Raw genomic sequence first — 14,641 nt, 5'->3', positions numbered from 1 at the left:
ATACTTCGAATTTCATTTGCAAGCCGAATGAAACTGTCAGCTTCAACACCAGCCTTCGTAAGGTGTGCTGGATTTCAAGTCCGACCTGTGGTCATCTTGGCAGAGCCAGACCAAATGATTTCATGGGCCTCATACCTCCCACCCCAGGCCAGTCAAATGGGGAGAGTGGGGGCAAATCCTACAGACACAGGCGCTCATGGGATTCATGCATCCCTGTATTCGCTGAGAGAATGAGTTTAACTGAGTCATGGTAAAGATTTGAAATTCCTAGGGTGTGTGAGGACAGAGAAGCCAGCACAGGGAGCCAGTGAAAGGAAAGGCCAGACAGGAAGTCGGGGGAGGTGGTGTCCTGCTGACAAGGCCTGTGGTCAGCCAGGCGAGGCTGCACGCCTGCCCGGAGTTCTGTGACAACCGGGAGAAGTCCCCAGAGACCGCCAACTGTGACGGAGGCTCCAGAAGTCAGACAGTCAGTGGAAAGCAAGCAAGAGTGGAGACTGTTCTGTGCAGCCAAGCTCCAATGAGCACCTTTTGTGAGCTGGGCTAGGGAAGGACATCAGCACTTCTGGGTGGAAAATTGCCGGACTGTGTCTGCGTTCCTGGGATGCATTAGCTCCGTCCCTGGGAGTGGGTGAGGTGATTTTTAACAGTATGGTAGTCAGACTGTTTAAAGATATTTAAAACCTTAATACTAAACCAGAGCCTCCAAACCTATGGTTTTATTAGTGTTAGAACAAATCAGAAGAAAGTATGTTTGATTTTTTTTTAATTTGAAATAATCCCAAATTTCTAACAGTTTTAACTTGGGGTTCCTGAGAGAAATACAGCCAGAGACTGTGGTTCATGCAAAGTGGAATTAAAAAATGAATGTGTTTTGGTGTGAAAAATTGAAATTCATAGGCGTAATGGGTGTGTGTTTATTAAACAGTGACCTAGGATTGGGCATTTGGCACAGTGGTCAGGGTGCTACGTGAGGTTTATGTATCCCTTGTTGGAGTACTTAGGGTTCCAGTTCTGGCTCTGCTTCTAATTCCAGTGCACCTTGGGAAGCAGCAGGTAATAACTCAGGAGTTTGGGTCTCTCCACCCACATGGGAGAGCCAATTCCATCCTGGGCTCCTGGCTTCAGCCTTGGCCCTGTCCCAGCTGTTGTAGGTATTTGGGGAGTGAGCCAATAAATGTAAAATCTTTTTCCTTTTTTTTTTCCTCTTTGCCTTTCGAATAAAATGAAGAAAAAAAATCATACATGATCCAGTTCAGGATGACATATCACATTCAGTGTTTTTGTCTCTTGATTTTCTTTATTTGGAAATGATTCCTTAATTTTTCCCGACACTCATATGATAACTTGGTGATTCTGAAAATTACAGGCCACTTGATTTGTAAAACTTAAGATTTGTCCGATGTTGCTCATGTTTCTACAAGGTGCCCTGTTCTTTTTGTGCAAAATGATGCTTAGAGACCAAGATCTTGGCACTGAGTGTTCTCACCGCTAATGGGGTATCACTGCTTGTGGACAGCAGTAAGAAGTACATACAGATGTGTATATAATTCATACACAAACATTCACACAATCATATGTACATACCCGCACATCTTAATTCATTTCTGTGTCTCTCTGAAGAAACATGCCTTCACACTAATACCTCCAATTCTCAACTTCTTAGGCTCTTTTTACTTACGCTCTTTCCATGTTTGTAATTCCTTTCTCTGGCATTCTCTCCTTAACTGTGTTTGTTCTGTATGTTAATATGCATCCAAACTCCCATCCTCTCCTTGGTGGGCTCACATCTCCTGCTCTAGGCCGCCCCTGCACACCTGGCTGCCCTCTACCTGCTCTGCTTGGGCCTGGCACCCTGTTCTGGGCACCATGGTTCTCTCTGGCATCAATGCTCACTTTGTTCCGCTCTGCCTAATGGCTTAGGACTGAGTATGCAGGAAAGTAAACAGGAAGAGAAGTCTATTCAGTTTTTTTTTTTTTTTTTTTAAGTGAATTAGCTCTAAAGAAAGATGTCAAGTGATTGGAGAGGTAATACCACAGATCTGGCCAAAAAATTGTAAGCAAAGTAAGCACACAACTAAGAGAAATGCTAAGTGATGACTTTTTGTTGTTTTTTTAGAAGTATTTATGTATTTTTATCTGATACTTAGAAGGGCAGAATGACAGGGAGTAATAGAGGAATCACTCCCCAAATGTCCACAATAGTCAGGGTTTGTTTAAGCTCCAACTAACTCCAATTTAAATGCTTAGGACATCCTCTGTGCCTCCCAGGATGCGTTAGCAGGCAGCTGGATCTGATGAGCAGTAGCTGGGATGCAGACAGGTGCCTTGTAGGTGATGCAGGCATCCTCTGCAGTGGCTTAACTTGCTGCACCATGTTGCCTGCCCCTGTGGGTTTTTTGTTTTTTGTTTTTTTTAATCAGAAACAGCAGTTTCTAAAGAGAAAAGGATTGTTCCCATACCACCCTCAGCCACCCCCTTTAATTCTTTATAATTGACTAAAATGTTTTCTTTTTTCCCCCAGGTTTCGTTTTTTGAGGAAGAACGAAACATACTATCTTGGAGCACAAGCCCCTGGATCCCCCAATTACAGTATGCCTTCCAGGACAAAAACAACCTGTACTTGGTAAGTCTGTGTATGCCCACCTCTTTAGCGTTCTTGTGGTCAGAAGCTGCAGGCTCGAATGCGGTTCTTGTTCCTATGGTTCAGGTAGCCGCTCGTTCTTGCGGTCGCTTCCCGGGCTTACAGCTATCTATCTTCCTGTCCTTCCCATATTAAAGATGAAGAGCAAACCCCTTTGGAAATAGCCTTATTATTGTTGGATACTGGAGCTGTGGCTCAGAAGGCAATCGTGAGAAATCATTGGTTTGGGAATAGTTTGCTGTTACCTTTAACGGAATCTTGCCTTAATTTTTTGCATTAACATAGTTATGTGTGATTGATACAAGAAAATGCAGAATTTCTTTGAAACACATGGAAGCTGAGAAACTTACCTTCTCAGTGCAGAGTAGAATAGCAATGACCCCGGGCCCGGCGGCGTGGCCTAGCGGCTAAAGTCCTCACCTTGAAAGCCCCGGTATCCCATATGGGCACCGGTTCTAATCCCGGCAGCTCCACTTCCCATCCAGCTCCCTGCTTGTGGCCTGGGAAAGCAGTGGAGGACGACCCAATGCATTGGGACACTGCACCCGCATGGGAGACCCGGAAGAGGTTCCTGGTTCCCGGCTTCAGATTGGCGCGCACCGGCCCGTTGTGGCTCACTTGGGGAGTGAATCATCGGACGGAGGGTCTTCCTCTCTGTCTCTCCTCCTCTCTGTATATCTGACTTTGTAGTAAAAATAAATAAATCTTTAAAAAAAAATAGCAATGACCCAAGGTTGGGAAGAGTAGGGGCACATGAGAGAAAAGGAGGGACTGGCTAATGGTTGGACAGGAGGCCCGGGTTCCTGTGGTCCGCCACACAGCAGGCTTAGCGGTTTAGTTCAGGTAATGGTTATTGTATTTTTCAGAATACAGTACTTCCAGCTACAAGAGGGTTTTGAATGTTCCCAACACAAAGACACGATAAATACTTGAGATATGGATCTGCTAATTATCCTGGTTTGGCTATTGCCCATTATGTACCTGTGATGTAATTGCACCATGTATGCAATGAATAAGTGGTGTCTATGTGCCAGTTAGGAAGGAGATGCAAGCATTGCAGGCGTGGACGAAGTAACAGGAAAGTCCTCTATCTTTTCTCCTAATCCTGCTCTCTAGGGGACCATGTGCTAATGGTTGTGTATGTTCTTTCTGAGCCTTAACTATGCCGCAAGGGAAAAATATTTCTATATACTCATGGATGTATAGTTTTTTTGTTTTTTTTAAAAAGCAGAATGGCTTGCTGCTGTCTCCCTGGCTATTCAGCTTACTTTTTGCCTTTTAACAATTTATCCCAGGCAACTGTCTCTGTCAGAACATACTGATCCCCTTCATTCTGCCCAATGATGACAGTTTTCCCTTGTGTGCATCCAGCATAACTTAATAGAATGCTAAAATTAATGTCAAGGCCCTGTTTAGCCTCTTGGGGGATTAGATTTGTAGATTTCAAAGCGTATGCTAGAAACAGTTTTCATTCCTGGGTTAGCCCTTAAAACAGGGGTGGGGAACCAGCCAAAGCCATTTGGATATTTCCAAAATTGTTTGTGGGCCATTACAAAATGATCAATTTGAAAAATGAGCTCACTAAACAGATTTGTTGGGATCTTGAGTTCTGCCTGTGGTTTCCTTGGAAGGACCAGACCAAGTGCTTCTGTAGGCCTTGTAACAGCCCATGGGCCAGACATTCCCCCAACCAGGCCTTAAAACAAGACTGTTCTGTTACTTTGAAAAATGGAGATGGTCATGTGAGAGAAAAGGGTGGGGGAGAGGTGGAGTCCCATCTGGTTTGAATTTTCACTGGGTGTTTTTGAGGGACTTCAGCCGTTATTCCTGGCCTAGAATAAGCAGTTTATTAGTCTGGGTTTCCTATTAGTTGCGACTCCTCCCTGGCCCCCCTCACCTGCTGAGTGAGGACGTTGTCACACACAGGCGTACCGGAAGGCTCTCCGTGTATTCAGCACATGCTGCTTTGGTTCTGGACCTAGCCTCTTGGCTTCTGGCCTGAAACATCCTTTGCAGTGTATTGTCTTGGAAACCTTCCTTCTTCAAGACCTGGGGCGTTGGAGCCCCCAGTGCCACAGATGATGTTTTATTTTTTTTCTCTAAACTTAATATTTTATTGATCTTTTGAGATATGGTATTTTCAATTTGCAGTATAATCCAAGGCTTCATGGCTCTGTTTAATAAAGAGTGCAACAGAGAAGAAGCAAAAAGGCTCAAGTCTAGTAGGAAAACAAGGAAGGGCTATGAAACAGTGACCAAAAGAAAAGACATTCAGCTTCCCTCATATAAAAGCAAATTTAAAACAGCCACAGGCACATTCAGACTGAAACAGTGCATCATTTCTGTTGATTTTTCTGACACAAGCAAAGATGCCCGAGATGTGTTTCCGGGGTTGTTGATGTTCTAGTGTGTTTGAGGCCCATGCAGTGTTTGCCATGCCCTCTGTGGCTTGCAGAGCCCCCACTCCCCGCCCTGATTTGCTTGTGTGGTCACACAGCCCATAATGAGGTTTGGAGCAGTGGCGGCTGCATCACCAGCAGTGGTCCTATGAAATTATGACAGAGCTGAAAAACCCTGGTAGCCTAGGATTCTTCTTGTGCAGGTACACAGACCCTCCTCGTTGTGTTAACATCGTCTCCAACATTTGCGACCATGATGGACTGTGTGAGTCAGCAGTCCAGGAGCAGTATTCAAGGTTCATGCAGGTGCATGCGATGCTCACACAACACAGTGACCTGTGACTGTGGTAGCCAGTGGGGCTGGTCATCAGCCTTCGGGAAGGAAGTTCTCCTGAAACAGCAGGGTGTTTGGGTTGAGATCCTCATCCATTGTCTTTATTGTTCTTTGGATTTTTTTTTTTTTTTATCAGAGCTCTGCAAGAGAGTGAGAACATCAGTTTCTGAGGGTAAACCTCACCTTCCTTGATTTTTAAAAAATTTTAATTTTTTTTTTGAAAGGAAAAATTACAAAGAGAGAAGGAAAACCAAAATCTTCCATCTACTGATTGACTGGAGACAGGAGCTTCTCCCGGGTGTCCTACATGGGTGTAGGCTCCCGAAGACTTGGACCATCTTCTGCTGCTTTCCCAGATGCAATAGCAGGAAGCTGGATCAGAAATGGAGCAGTTGGGACTTGAACTGATACCTACATGGGTAGCTCGTGTTTCAGGTGGAGGCTTAACACACGGTGCCACAATGCCAGTCCCCAATAAATTTCATTTTCTTTTTTTTTTTTTTAAAGATTTTTATTATTATTGGAAAGCCGGATATACAGAGAGGAGGAGAGACAGAGAGGAAGATCTTCCGTCCGATGTTTCACTCCCCAAGTGAGCCGCAACGGGCCGATGCGCGCCGATCCGAAGCCGGGAACCTGGAACCTCTTCCGGGTCTCCCACGCGAGTGCAGGGTCCCAAAGCTTTGGGCCATCCTCGACTGCCCTCCCAGGCCACAAGCAGGGAGCTGGATGGGAAACGGAGCTGCCAGGATTAGAACCGGCGCCCATATGGGATCCCGGGGCTTTCAAGGCGAGGACTTGAGCTGCTAGGCCACGCCGCTGGGCCCCATAAATTTCATTCTTTTTCTTTTTTTTTTTTTTTTAAAGATTTATTCATTTTATTACAGCCAGATATACACAGAGGAGGAGAGACAGAGAGGAAGATCTTCCATCCCATGATTCACTCCCCAAGTGAGCCGCAACAGGCCGGTGCGCGCCAATCCAAAGCCAGGAACCTGGAACCTCTTCTGGGTCTCCCATGCGGGTGCAGTGTCCCAATGCATTGGGCCGTCCTCAACTGCTTTCCCAGGCCACAAGCAGGGAGCTGGATGGGAAGTGGAGCTGCCGGGATTAGAACCGGTGCCCATATGGGATCCTGGGGCTTTCAAGGCGAGGACTTTAGCTGCTAGGCCACGCTGCCGGGCCCCATAAATTTCATTTTCAAGGCAACACAGATCACAGGAAGCCCTGGAGTTGGGAAGGGCTCTAATTTTTGTTTCAGAAATTTAGAGAGTCTATAGTTTTCCTGGTGTGCCTTATAGTGTTTCATCAACTCACTTTTTCTTACCCTCTGGGTAGAAAAACTCAACTCTTAAATTTTTTTTTTAAATTTATTTGAGAAGCAGAAAAGTCTCCCATCCATTGGGAGACTTTTATCTACAGCAGCTAGGACTAGGCCAGGGCTGAAGATGGGGACTGGGAACTCAGTCTAGGTCTCCCACATGCATGGGCAGTCGTCAGTCATTTGCACCACCGCTGCTGTCTTGTAGGGTCTACATTAGCAGGAAGCTAGATTCAGAAAGTGGAGCCAGGAATTGAAGCCAGGCACCCTGATGCAGGGCGCAGGTGTCCTAAGTGGTTTATTAACTGCTAGGCTAAATGCCTACCCAAGAGTTCATCTTATTAAAAAATAAGATTTCTTTATTGTTATTTGAAAGACACATTTTACAGAGAGAGAGAAGGAAAGACAAATAAAGAGAGGTCTTCCGTCTGCTGACTCACTCCCCAAATGGCTGCAATGGCTGGAGCTGAGCCAATCCAGTGCCAGGAGGCAGGAGCTTCTTCCGAGTCTCCCACATGGGTGTAGGGGCCCAAGGACCTGGGCCATTCTCTGCTGCATTTCCAGGCACATTAGCAGGGAGCTGGACCTGAAGTGGACCAGCCAGGAGTTGAACCGGTGCTCATATGGTATGCCAGTGCCTCAGGAGGAGGATTAGCCTGCCACTGTGCTGGTCCCCATTGCTGTACTGTTAAGTGCTGAAAATTCCTTTTCATCAATTAACCACCTAACAGATTGCAAAATCTTTGAAGTCTGGAGAGACTTCTGTATGGTGATAAGCTCCTCGGGCAATTGCACATTAATTTGTGATGCTTACAAAATATAATGGAAGATATATTTTAAATCAATGATAAAAAAAAATCAGGACTCCTCCCCCTGCACCCCATCTCTGTCTACTGGCAGTGCCTTCGCTCTGGCCCTGTGTCTGCTCTGGGAGTTAAGCCCCGTGTCTCGCTTGCACCACTGCGGTATGGTACCCTGTTTGAGCTCTTCCTGCCACCTGAGGTGCCCTCCCTGCAGGCCTTCTTCCACCAGGGCATCCCTCCAAGGCTCCCCCCACCGCCTCCCTCCTGTCTGCTGGCTGCAGCCCAGCCCAGATCTTGCGTGGGGCTTCCAAGGGCCCTGTGGCTTCTGTCTTCAGCCTGGGGCTTTGTCTCTCACTCCCCTTTCCTTTTTTTGTTTTCTGACCTTGCCACTCGCTTTTCTCTGTGCTGTTCCTTCACTCCCTGATTGGCTTAGCCAACTCTTCCCCTTTTGTGGCTGGGGTCACATGTTGTTTCTTCCAGAACTTTCTCTTTGGGCCCTGTGCCGCTAGGGTGAAGCTCTTCTGCTGTATGCTCATAGCACCCTATATTCCTCTTCAAGAGCAAGTGTTGGTCCTATCCACTAGGCTACTTCCTCCATGAGCTGAGCGATTATTTCTCTCTTGCTGCTGGTAGCGCTTTGCCAGCGAAACAGCTTGATGAATGCACGATTAATTTCATAATTTGATTTACATACCCTTTTACTTATATAAACAGTGAGCACTTTGTTCTTGCATATATAATTCAAGATAGACTTAGTGGGATTTTTTTTTCAAAATTTGGAGTGCAGTGCAAGGCAATAAAACTTGGATCCTGTTGGATTTCTGATAGTTCAAAAGTTCCCCTTTGCTATGACACGCCAATGAATGGGGCTCGCCGTTTCTTGGTATATATAGACAACCATAGCCAATGGCCCTGTCACATCTAGTCCTGTATAACAAGGCTGGGCCTGGCTCCTGGCAGGTGGCCCATGGAAATGGTGCCTCATAGACGCGATTCATGAAGAAATCTGTTCAGTTCTATGCAACAGATGCCTGCTTCGGTGCCCTTCCACGAAGGAGTGAGCCTCGCACAGAAAGCACCGTGTTGCAACTCGCCACATGTGGATCTGCTGCCGCTGGGGCTTTTGAGCGATTCTCCGTGTCGGTGTTGGCTGCGCTCATGACCTCTTGAGGCCGCCTTGGCTTTCAGCCTGTAACCTACCTCTCTCCCCTGCTGTCAGCTCTCCTCTGTTGATTTCACAGTTCTTCCCCAGTGTGTGTGTGTGTGTGTGTGTGTGTGTGTGTGTGTGTGTGTGTGTGTGTGATAATCCACAGACCCAGGTTCTTCTATCTGTGGCACTCCCATTCTTTAGGGTTTTGGTGATCTCTATGACATGGTTGAGCCAGCCTACATCTTTGTTCTTGCTGGCTAACAGGAGAAAAGCACAGAAATGCAGAATCAACAAATTCCATTGGACACATCACTTCCTTTCACATTTTGTTGGTCAGAGCTTAGTCACATCACTGCATGTCTGGTGTGCCATTGAGCTGTATAGCCTAGATTCAGCTAAAGAAAAGGATGGATTTGGAGTTAGGGGACCATAGCTTTTTTTTTTTTTTTTTTTTTTTTTTTTTGTAATATGCATTTTCCGTGAATTTATTGAAGACTCCTTCATACTGGTGCATCCCCAGCCGCTGTTGCTAATAGAACCCTGGTTCTGACGTTCCATTTTTCTGTTTGGGATTTGTTCTGTCTGTTTCCCGTCCCATTGTCAGCCCAGCTGATCGTGTTTTTCAGGCTTCTTTCTGAACTCTCCTGGCTGTGTTCATGTGCTACGTCTCCCACAGCCAGTGTTTGGCAGCCAGATGCCCACCCTAACAGGGATGGGTCCCTGCACTGTCACTTCTACTCTCATCGCATGCCTTGTTTGGTGTTTCCGGAGTCATTGTCCTTTGTGGCTGCCATTTTCCCATCAGCAAAAAGGAGGCATTGATACCCCCTTTCAGTCAGCCTGATGGAGTTGCTGGGTATGTTGCTGCCTCAGGGAGTTCTCTGTGCCCCCTGGAATTGCCTGGTGTGTATGCTGGTGTATGGAGGTATACTATAAAGTTAGCGCATTTGGATTTTTGTCATTTTAGGAACCACAATTTAATTCCTTTGTTCTAGTTTGTCTTGTCCCATTCTCAGAGTTTCTTTTTTCTTTTTTTTTTTTAAAGATTTATTCACTTTATTACAAAGTCAGATATACAGAGAGGAGGAGAGACAGAGAGGAAGATCTTCCGTCCGATGATTCACTCCCCAAGTGAGCTGCAACGGCCGGTGCACGCCAATCCGATGCCGGGAACCAGGAACCTCTTCCGGGTCTCCCACGTGGGTGCAGGGTCCCAAAGGTTTGGGCCATCCTCGACTGCTTCGCCAGGCCACAAGCAGGGAGCTGGATGGGAAGTGGAGCTGCCGGGATTAGAACCGGCGCCCATATGGGATCCCGGGGCTTTCAAGGCGAGGACTTTAGCTGCTAGGCCATGCCGCCGGACCCCCATTCTCAGAGTTTCTGATCCAGGGGGTTAGGGTATGACCGAAGAATCTTTCTTTCTTTCATTTGAGAAGAAGAGAGACACTAGAGAGAGGCCTCCCACTGCTAATTCACTCCCCAAATGTCTGCCTGGGCCGGGACTGGAGCCAGGTGTTTGGGAACCCTGTCAGTGGCTGTCCTGTGGGTGTCATCCATCTAAGCACTGGAGCCGTCACCTGCTCTCTGCCAGGTGTGCCTTAGCAGAAAGCTAAGATTAGGACCTTGATCCAGGACTTGAACCCAGGTACTCCTATGTAAGATACAGGCGTCCCAATTTGGCTTTTATTTTTTTATTTTTTTATTTTATTGGAAAGGCAGATATACAGAGAGAAGCAGATACAGGGAGAAAGATCTACCATCCACTGGGTTACTCCCCAAGTGGCTGTAATGGCTGGAACTGAGCCAGTCTGAAGCCAGCAGCTTCCTCTGGGTCTCCCATGTGGGTGCAGGGTTCCAAGGCTTTGGCCCAGGTCATAAGCAGGGAGCTGGATGGGAAGTGGAGCAGCCAGAGTATGAACCGATGATCATATGGGATCCTGGCAGATGGAAGGTGAGGATTTAGCCACTAGGCTATTGCACTGGGCCCTAATTGGCCTTCTTAACTACTAAGCCAAACACCTGCTCTAAATTTTGTATTCTTTTCTTTACTATTTATTTGAAAGGCGGAGTGACAGAGTGATGGGAAAGGGGGTCTGGCAATGGGAGAGAGAGTTGGGGAGAGAGCGAGAGAGAGAGAGAGAGAAAGAGAGAGCTGTTTTGTTCTCTGGTTCACTTCTCAGATACCTGCTGCAGCCAGGGCCGGGCTGGGCTGAAGCCAGAAACTCTGTCTTCCACAGGAACAGCAAGAAGCCAAGTGCTTGGCCTGTCACCTGCTGCCTTCTAGGTGAATTAGCAGGGAGCTGGGTTGGAATCAAAGGCAGGCTGATCCCTGACACTGTGATGATGGGCTCGGGTGTCTGAAGGAGTTGCTTAACTGGCTGTGCCACAGTATCTGCTGCTGCACTTTTCTTTTTGAGGGTTTATTTATTTTACTTGAAGAGCAAAGTTACATATAGAGAGGGAGAGACAGAGACAGAAATCTTCTTGCCACTGGTCCATTCCCCAGATGGCCACAACAGCCAGAGCTAGGCTGGTCTGGAGCTGGGACCCAGCAGCTTCTTCTGGTCTCCCCCGTGGGCGCAAGGGTCCGAGTCCTTGGGCCATCCTGTGCTGTTTCAGGGAGCTGGATGGGCAGTGGAGCGGTTGAGACCAGAGCCGCAGTCCTATGGGATGCCGGTGTGATAGGATTGCCTTGCCACGCCACCGTGCTGGCCCTGCCTTTGCATTTCTAGCAAGTTCTTAGGTGGTGCTGTTAGGCCTGGTCTGGGGACCTCGCTTGTGAACCATTCCTCCGCAGCTGCCGTTCCTGGCGATTGCTGTTCCCTGTGGGCTGTTAGCAGTCATGCAGGTGTCTGAATTCCCTTTCCTCCTCTCAAGCCTAGAGTTGTACCTGTTCCCCTGCACTTGCTGGCCTTCCAGTGCTTGTCAGCTCATGTTTATTTCCTTGAACCTAACTGGAAGCTGTGTAAACAGCTCCTTTATTAGTTAATGTCCTCAATTACCTGGTTGGAGGATGCTGCTTCTTGTCTTGACTGTAGATGATTCAGTTCTCAATCAGGCTTTTTTTTTCCCCAGCAGATGAATGAGTCAGGCTGCATTCACGTTTTCTGAGATAAACAGCCTGTTGTCTTTCTCATGGTCACCTTGCCCTTCAGGAAGGATAGTCTAATTCTCTGCCGGGGGCCAGTCTGTTTAGAGGTGCCCTCCCCTCCCCTGAGCCAGAAGTGAGGAACACTGGGCAGATAACGATGCCAGCGATATCATTCCATCTCTCCACAGCGCTTCCAGTCATGCTGAATGCATGAACCTTTCAAGGAGACGTTTCTCAGAGGCAACTAGCACAGCATGCTGCTGCCAATGCCCTATGCAAACGGCAGTAGAGGATTTGTCTTCATCTGCAGTCTGTCAATGTAACAAAATACTGGTCCGGGATCATGTAGACAGAGGAGAGTTTACTTGGCTTATCATTCTGGAGGATGGGTAGTCCAAGAGGCTGGTGCTGGCCTCGGCACAGCTCGTGATGAGGGCCTTCCTGCTGCAGCAGCACATGGCAGAGGACATCGTGAGGCCGGGTGGGCTTCAGTTTCTTCCTCTTCGTGTGAATTCACTCTTGCCATCCCTGGGGCCCCACCCTCATGACCCCATCCAACTGATTATCTGCAAAGGTCCCAATTCCCAATACCATGGTCAGATCACTTTGGGCATTATGTCTCCAACACATGACTTTTAAGGAGACCCACTCCCACCATAGCAGGTCTAAAAGACTATCAACTATTCTCCATCCCCATGTGTGGGCATGTGTATTTGAGTGTGCATCTGGGTCAGAGTGCATACGTGTGAACACATGCCCACACACACACACACACGCTCTCTCTCTCTCTGTTCTTCATTTTATATGCAATAGAAAAGATAGAGTGTCATCCTACTACAAGGTGTTTCGATGCAAACACCAGTAGAGAGGCAGCCACACGCCTTGCAAAGGGAACACGTGTAAGATTTGCCCTTTAATTAGCATCTGCAGCTGCTGCCATCAGAAGGGGTGTCTCTGTTGGCCGGAATGTCTTTGCTTTAAAGAGCAAGTCCGTTATAGCTCCGAGCCAGGCTTGTCTGTCAGCTGCCATGCTTTCCTGCCATCAGTGGGGTTGCCATGCTGTGTGGGGCTGGTTCCCTGAAGGGCGCCTTGCCCCTGTCTCGTCTCTGCAGTCTTGTGGCTTCTGTGCCTTGGTAACTACCATCCCAGTGAGGATCTGCGGCTCTTCACCATGTGCAGGGATATTTCCAGCCCTTGCAAGGATATAGAATCTTCATTGCCGATGGACTGGTTATTTCCAGCCCTTTGTTGTCAGTTGATATATAGAAAAGCTACAGAGAGAAAAAGAGAGAAGCGAGAGCTGTTTTATTAAAGCTGAGCTTTTTTCAAGGGCACCTCTGCTGTACAAACCTTGAATTCAGCAGGAGTGGAGAGCCACACTGGTTGCATAGCCTCATTGGCTGTGAGTCTCCATGCTGCAGCAGCCGCACTGGCTGCATCAGAAGCACACCAGTGGTGACTTAAAATGCATGTTCCTGGACCCTAGTTAACAGAGCTGAACTCGCCAAGTCTGGGTGTCAGTCTCTGGAATCTGTAATTTTAACTTGCTCCCTAAGAAGGTGGCATAGGAAGGAGATATAGCCCACTGCTTTACACTGCATATTTGTTATTTACTTGTAAACGTTTGGTTTATTTGAGAGACAGTGAGTGAGAGAAAGACGCACACACACACGCACACACACACGACTCTCATCTGCTGGCTTACTTTCCAGCTGCGTGCAACACGCAAAGCTGGGCCAGGGCTGGAGCCAGGAGCTGAGGACTAAACCAAGGTCTCCCCTGTGGGTGGCAGAGACGCATCTACCTGAGTGATTATCTCGTGCCTCCCAGGGTCTGCATTCCCAGAAAGCAGGAGTCAGGAGCTGGAGCCAGGGACTGAATCCAGGCACTGATGTGGGAAATGGCTATCTTAACTACTAGACTGAATGCCCTCTCTATTATTATAATAACTTAAAATATTTTTTCCCATTCCACTGGAATGCTGATTCCACGAAGGCAGCAGGTTTCCTGTGTTTTATTTGCCGCAGTTTTGCTCAAATCTAGAACAGTACCTGACACTGAAGTCTTTATTTGAATGAGTGTGTCTTATCCTTTTTCAAACAGCCACTTCTTCCAGGAATCCTGATTGTATGGGCAGGCGTGGGAAAGCCTTGCTCACAGTCTCCTTGGATTAGCAGTCCCATTGTAAAGGAGCAGCACCTCACCAGCTCTCTGTGTCAAGGTCTGTTTTCGACAAGTTCGGTGGCAGCGAAGAACCCTCTGATATAGACCTCAATGGCTGGTGCTGAGTCAATCTGAAGCCAGGAGTCAGGGACTTTTTCCAGGTCTCCCACGTGGGTGCGGGGTCCTAAGGCTTTATGCCGTCCTCGACTGCTTTCCCAGGCCACAAGCAGGGAGGTGGATGGGAAGTAGAGCCACTAAAACTGGCGCCCATATGGGATCCTGGCATGTGTTAGACGAGGACTTTAGCCACTAGGCTACCACACCAGGTGCTGTTTGTGTGTGTGTGTGTGTGTGTGTGTGTGTTTTGTTTGTCAACCCTGGTTTCTAAAGAAATGGAAAGTGATTTAACATGTAGGAAAGTCTGGTTTGAGCTGGATTTTTCTGAATGGGAGCAAGGAACACATATCTTTTTTTTTTTTTTGCCTTTTTTTAGGGATGCTTTTTTATTTTCAGAACAGTTCATCTAGACATTACAAGTAGAATCTTCTGGAACAGCAGCTGAGGACCAAGTGGCACTCATGCTTGACCTCCTTGAAGTTGTAATGGCTTCCATATGTGTGACTTGCTCAAACCCACAAGCCAGCCCGTTTTCTCACACCATTAATTGAGCCACAGGAAATTCATAAATGCAACCTGTCATAAATATGTATTGTTATTATTTTAAGACATTTCCGTTCTA

At 47.3% G+C, this 14,641-nt stretch overlaps 1 protein-coding gene across 3 annotated transcripts in view; it reads left to right on the top strand.

Annotated features, from left to right (window-relative positions):
* CIT (citron rho-interacting serine/threonine kinase) overlaps positions 1-14,641 on the top strand; it is a 163,379-nt gene that overhangs the window by 20,310 nt on the left and 128,428 nt on the right. For all 3 annotated transcript variants that reach the window (XM_036496409.2, XM_036496410.2, XM_058656934.1), the window contains exon 5: positions 2,522-2,623. In XM_036496409.2, the coding sequence (XP_036352302.2) occupies positions 2,522-2,623 (102 nt within the window). The remainder of the gene's footprint in view (positions 1-2,521; positions 2,624-14,641) is intronic.

This window comes from Ochotona princeps, chromosome 29 (assembly GCF_030435755.1).
Source record: "Ochotona princeps isolate mOchPri1 chromosome 29, mOchPri1.hap1, whole genome shotgun sequence".
Taxonomy (NCBI): Eukaryota; Metazoa; Chordata; class Mammalia; order Lagomorpha; family Ochotonidae; genus Ochotona; species Ochotona princeps.
This window is presented reverse-complemented; position numbering and strand designations above follow the sequence as displayed.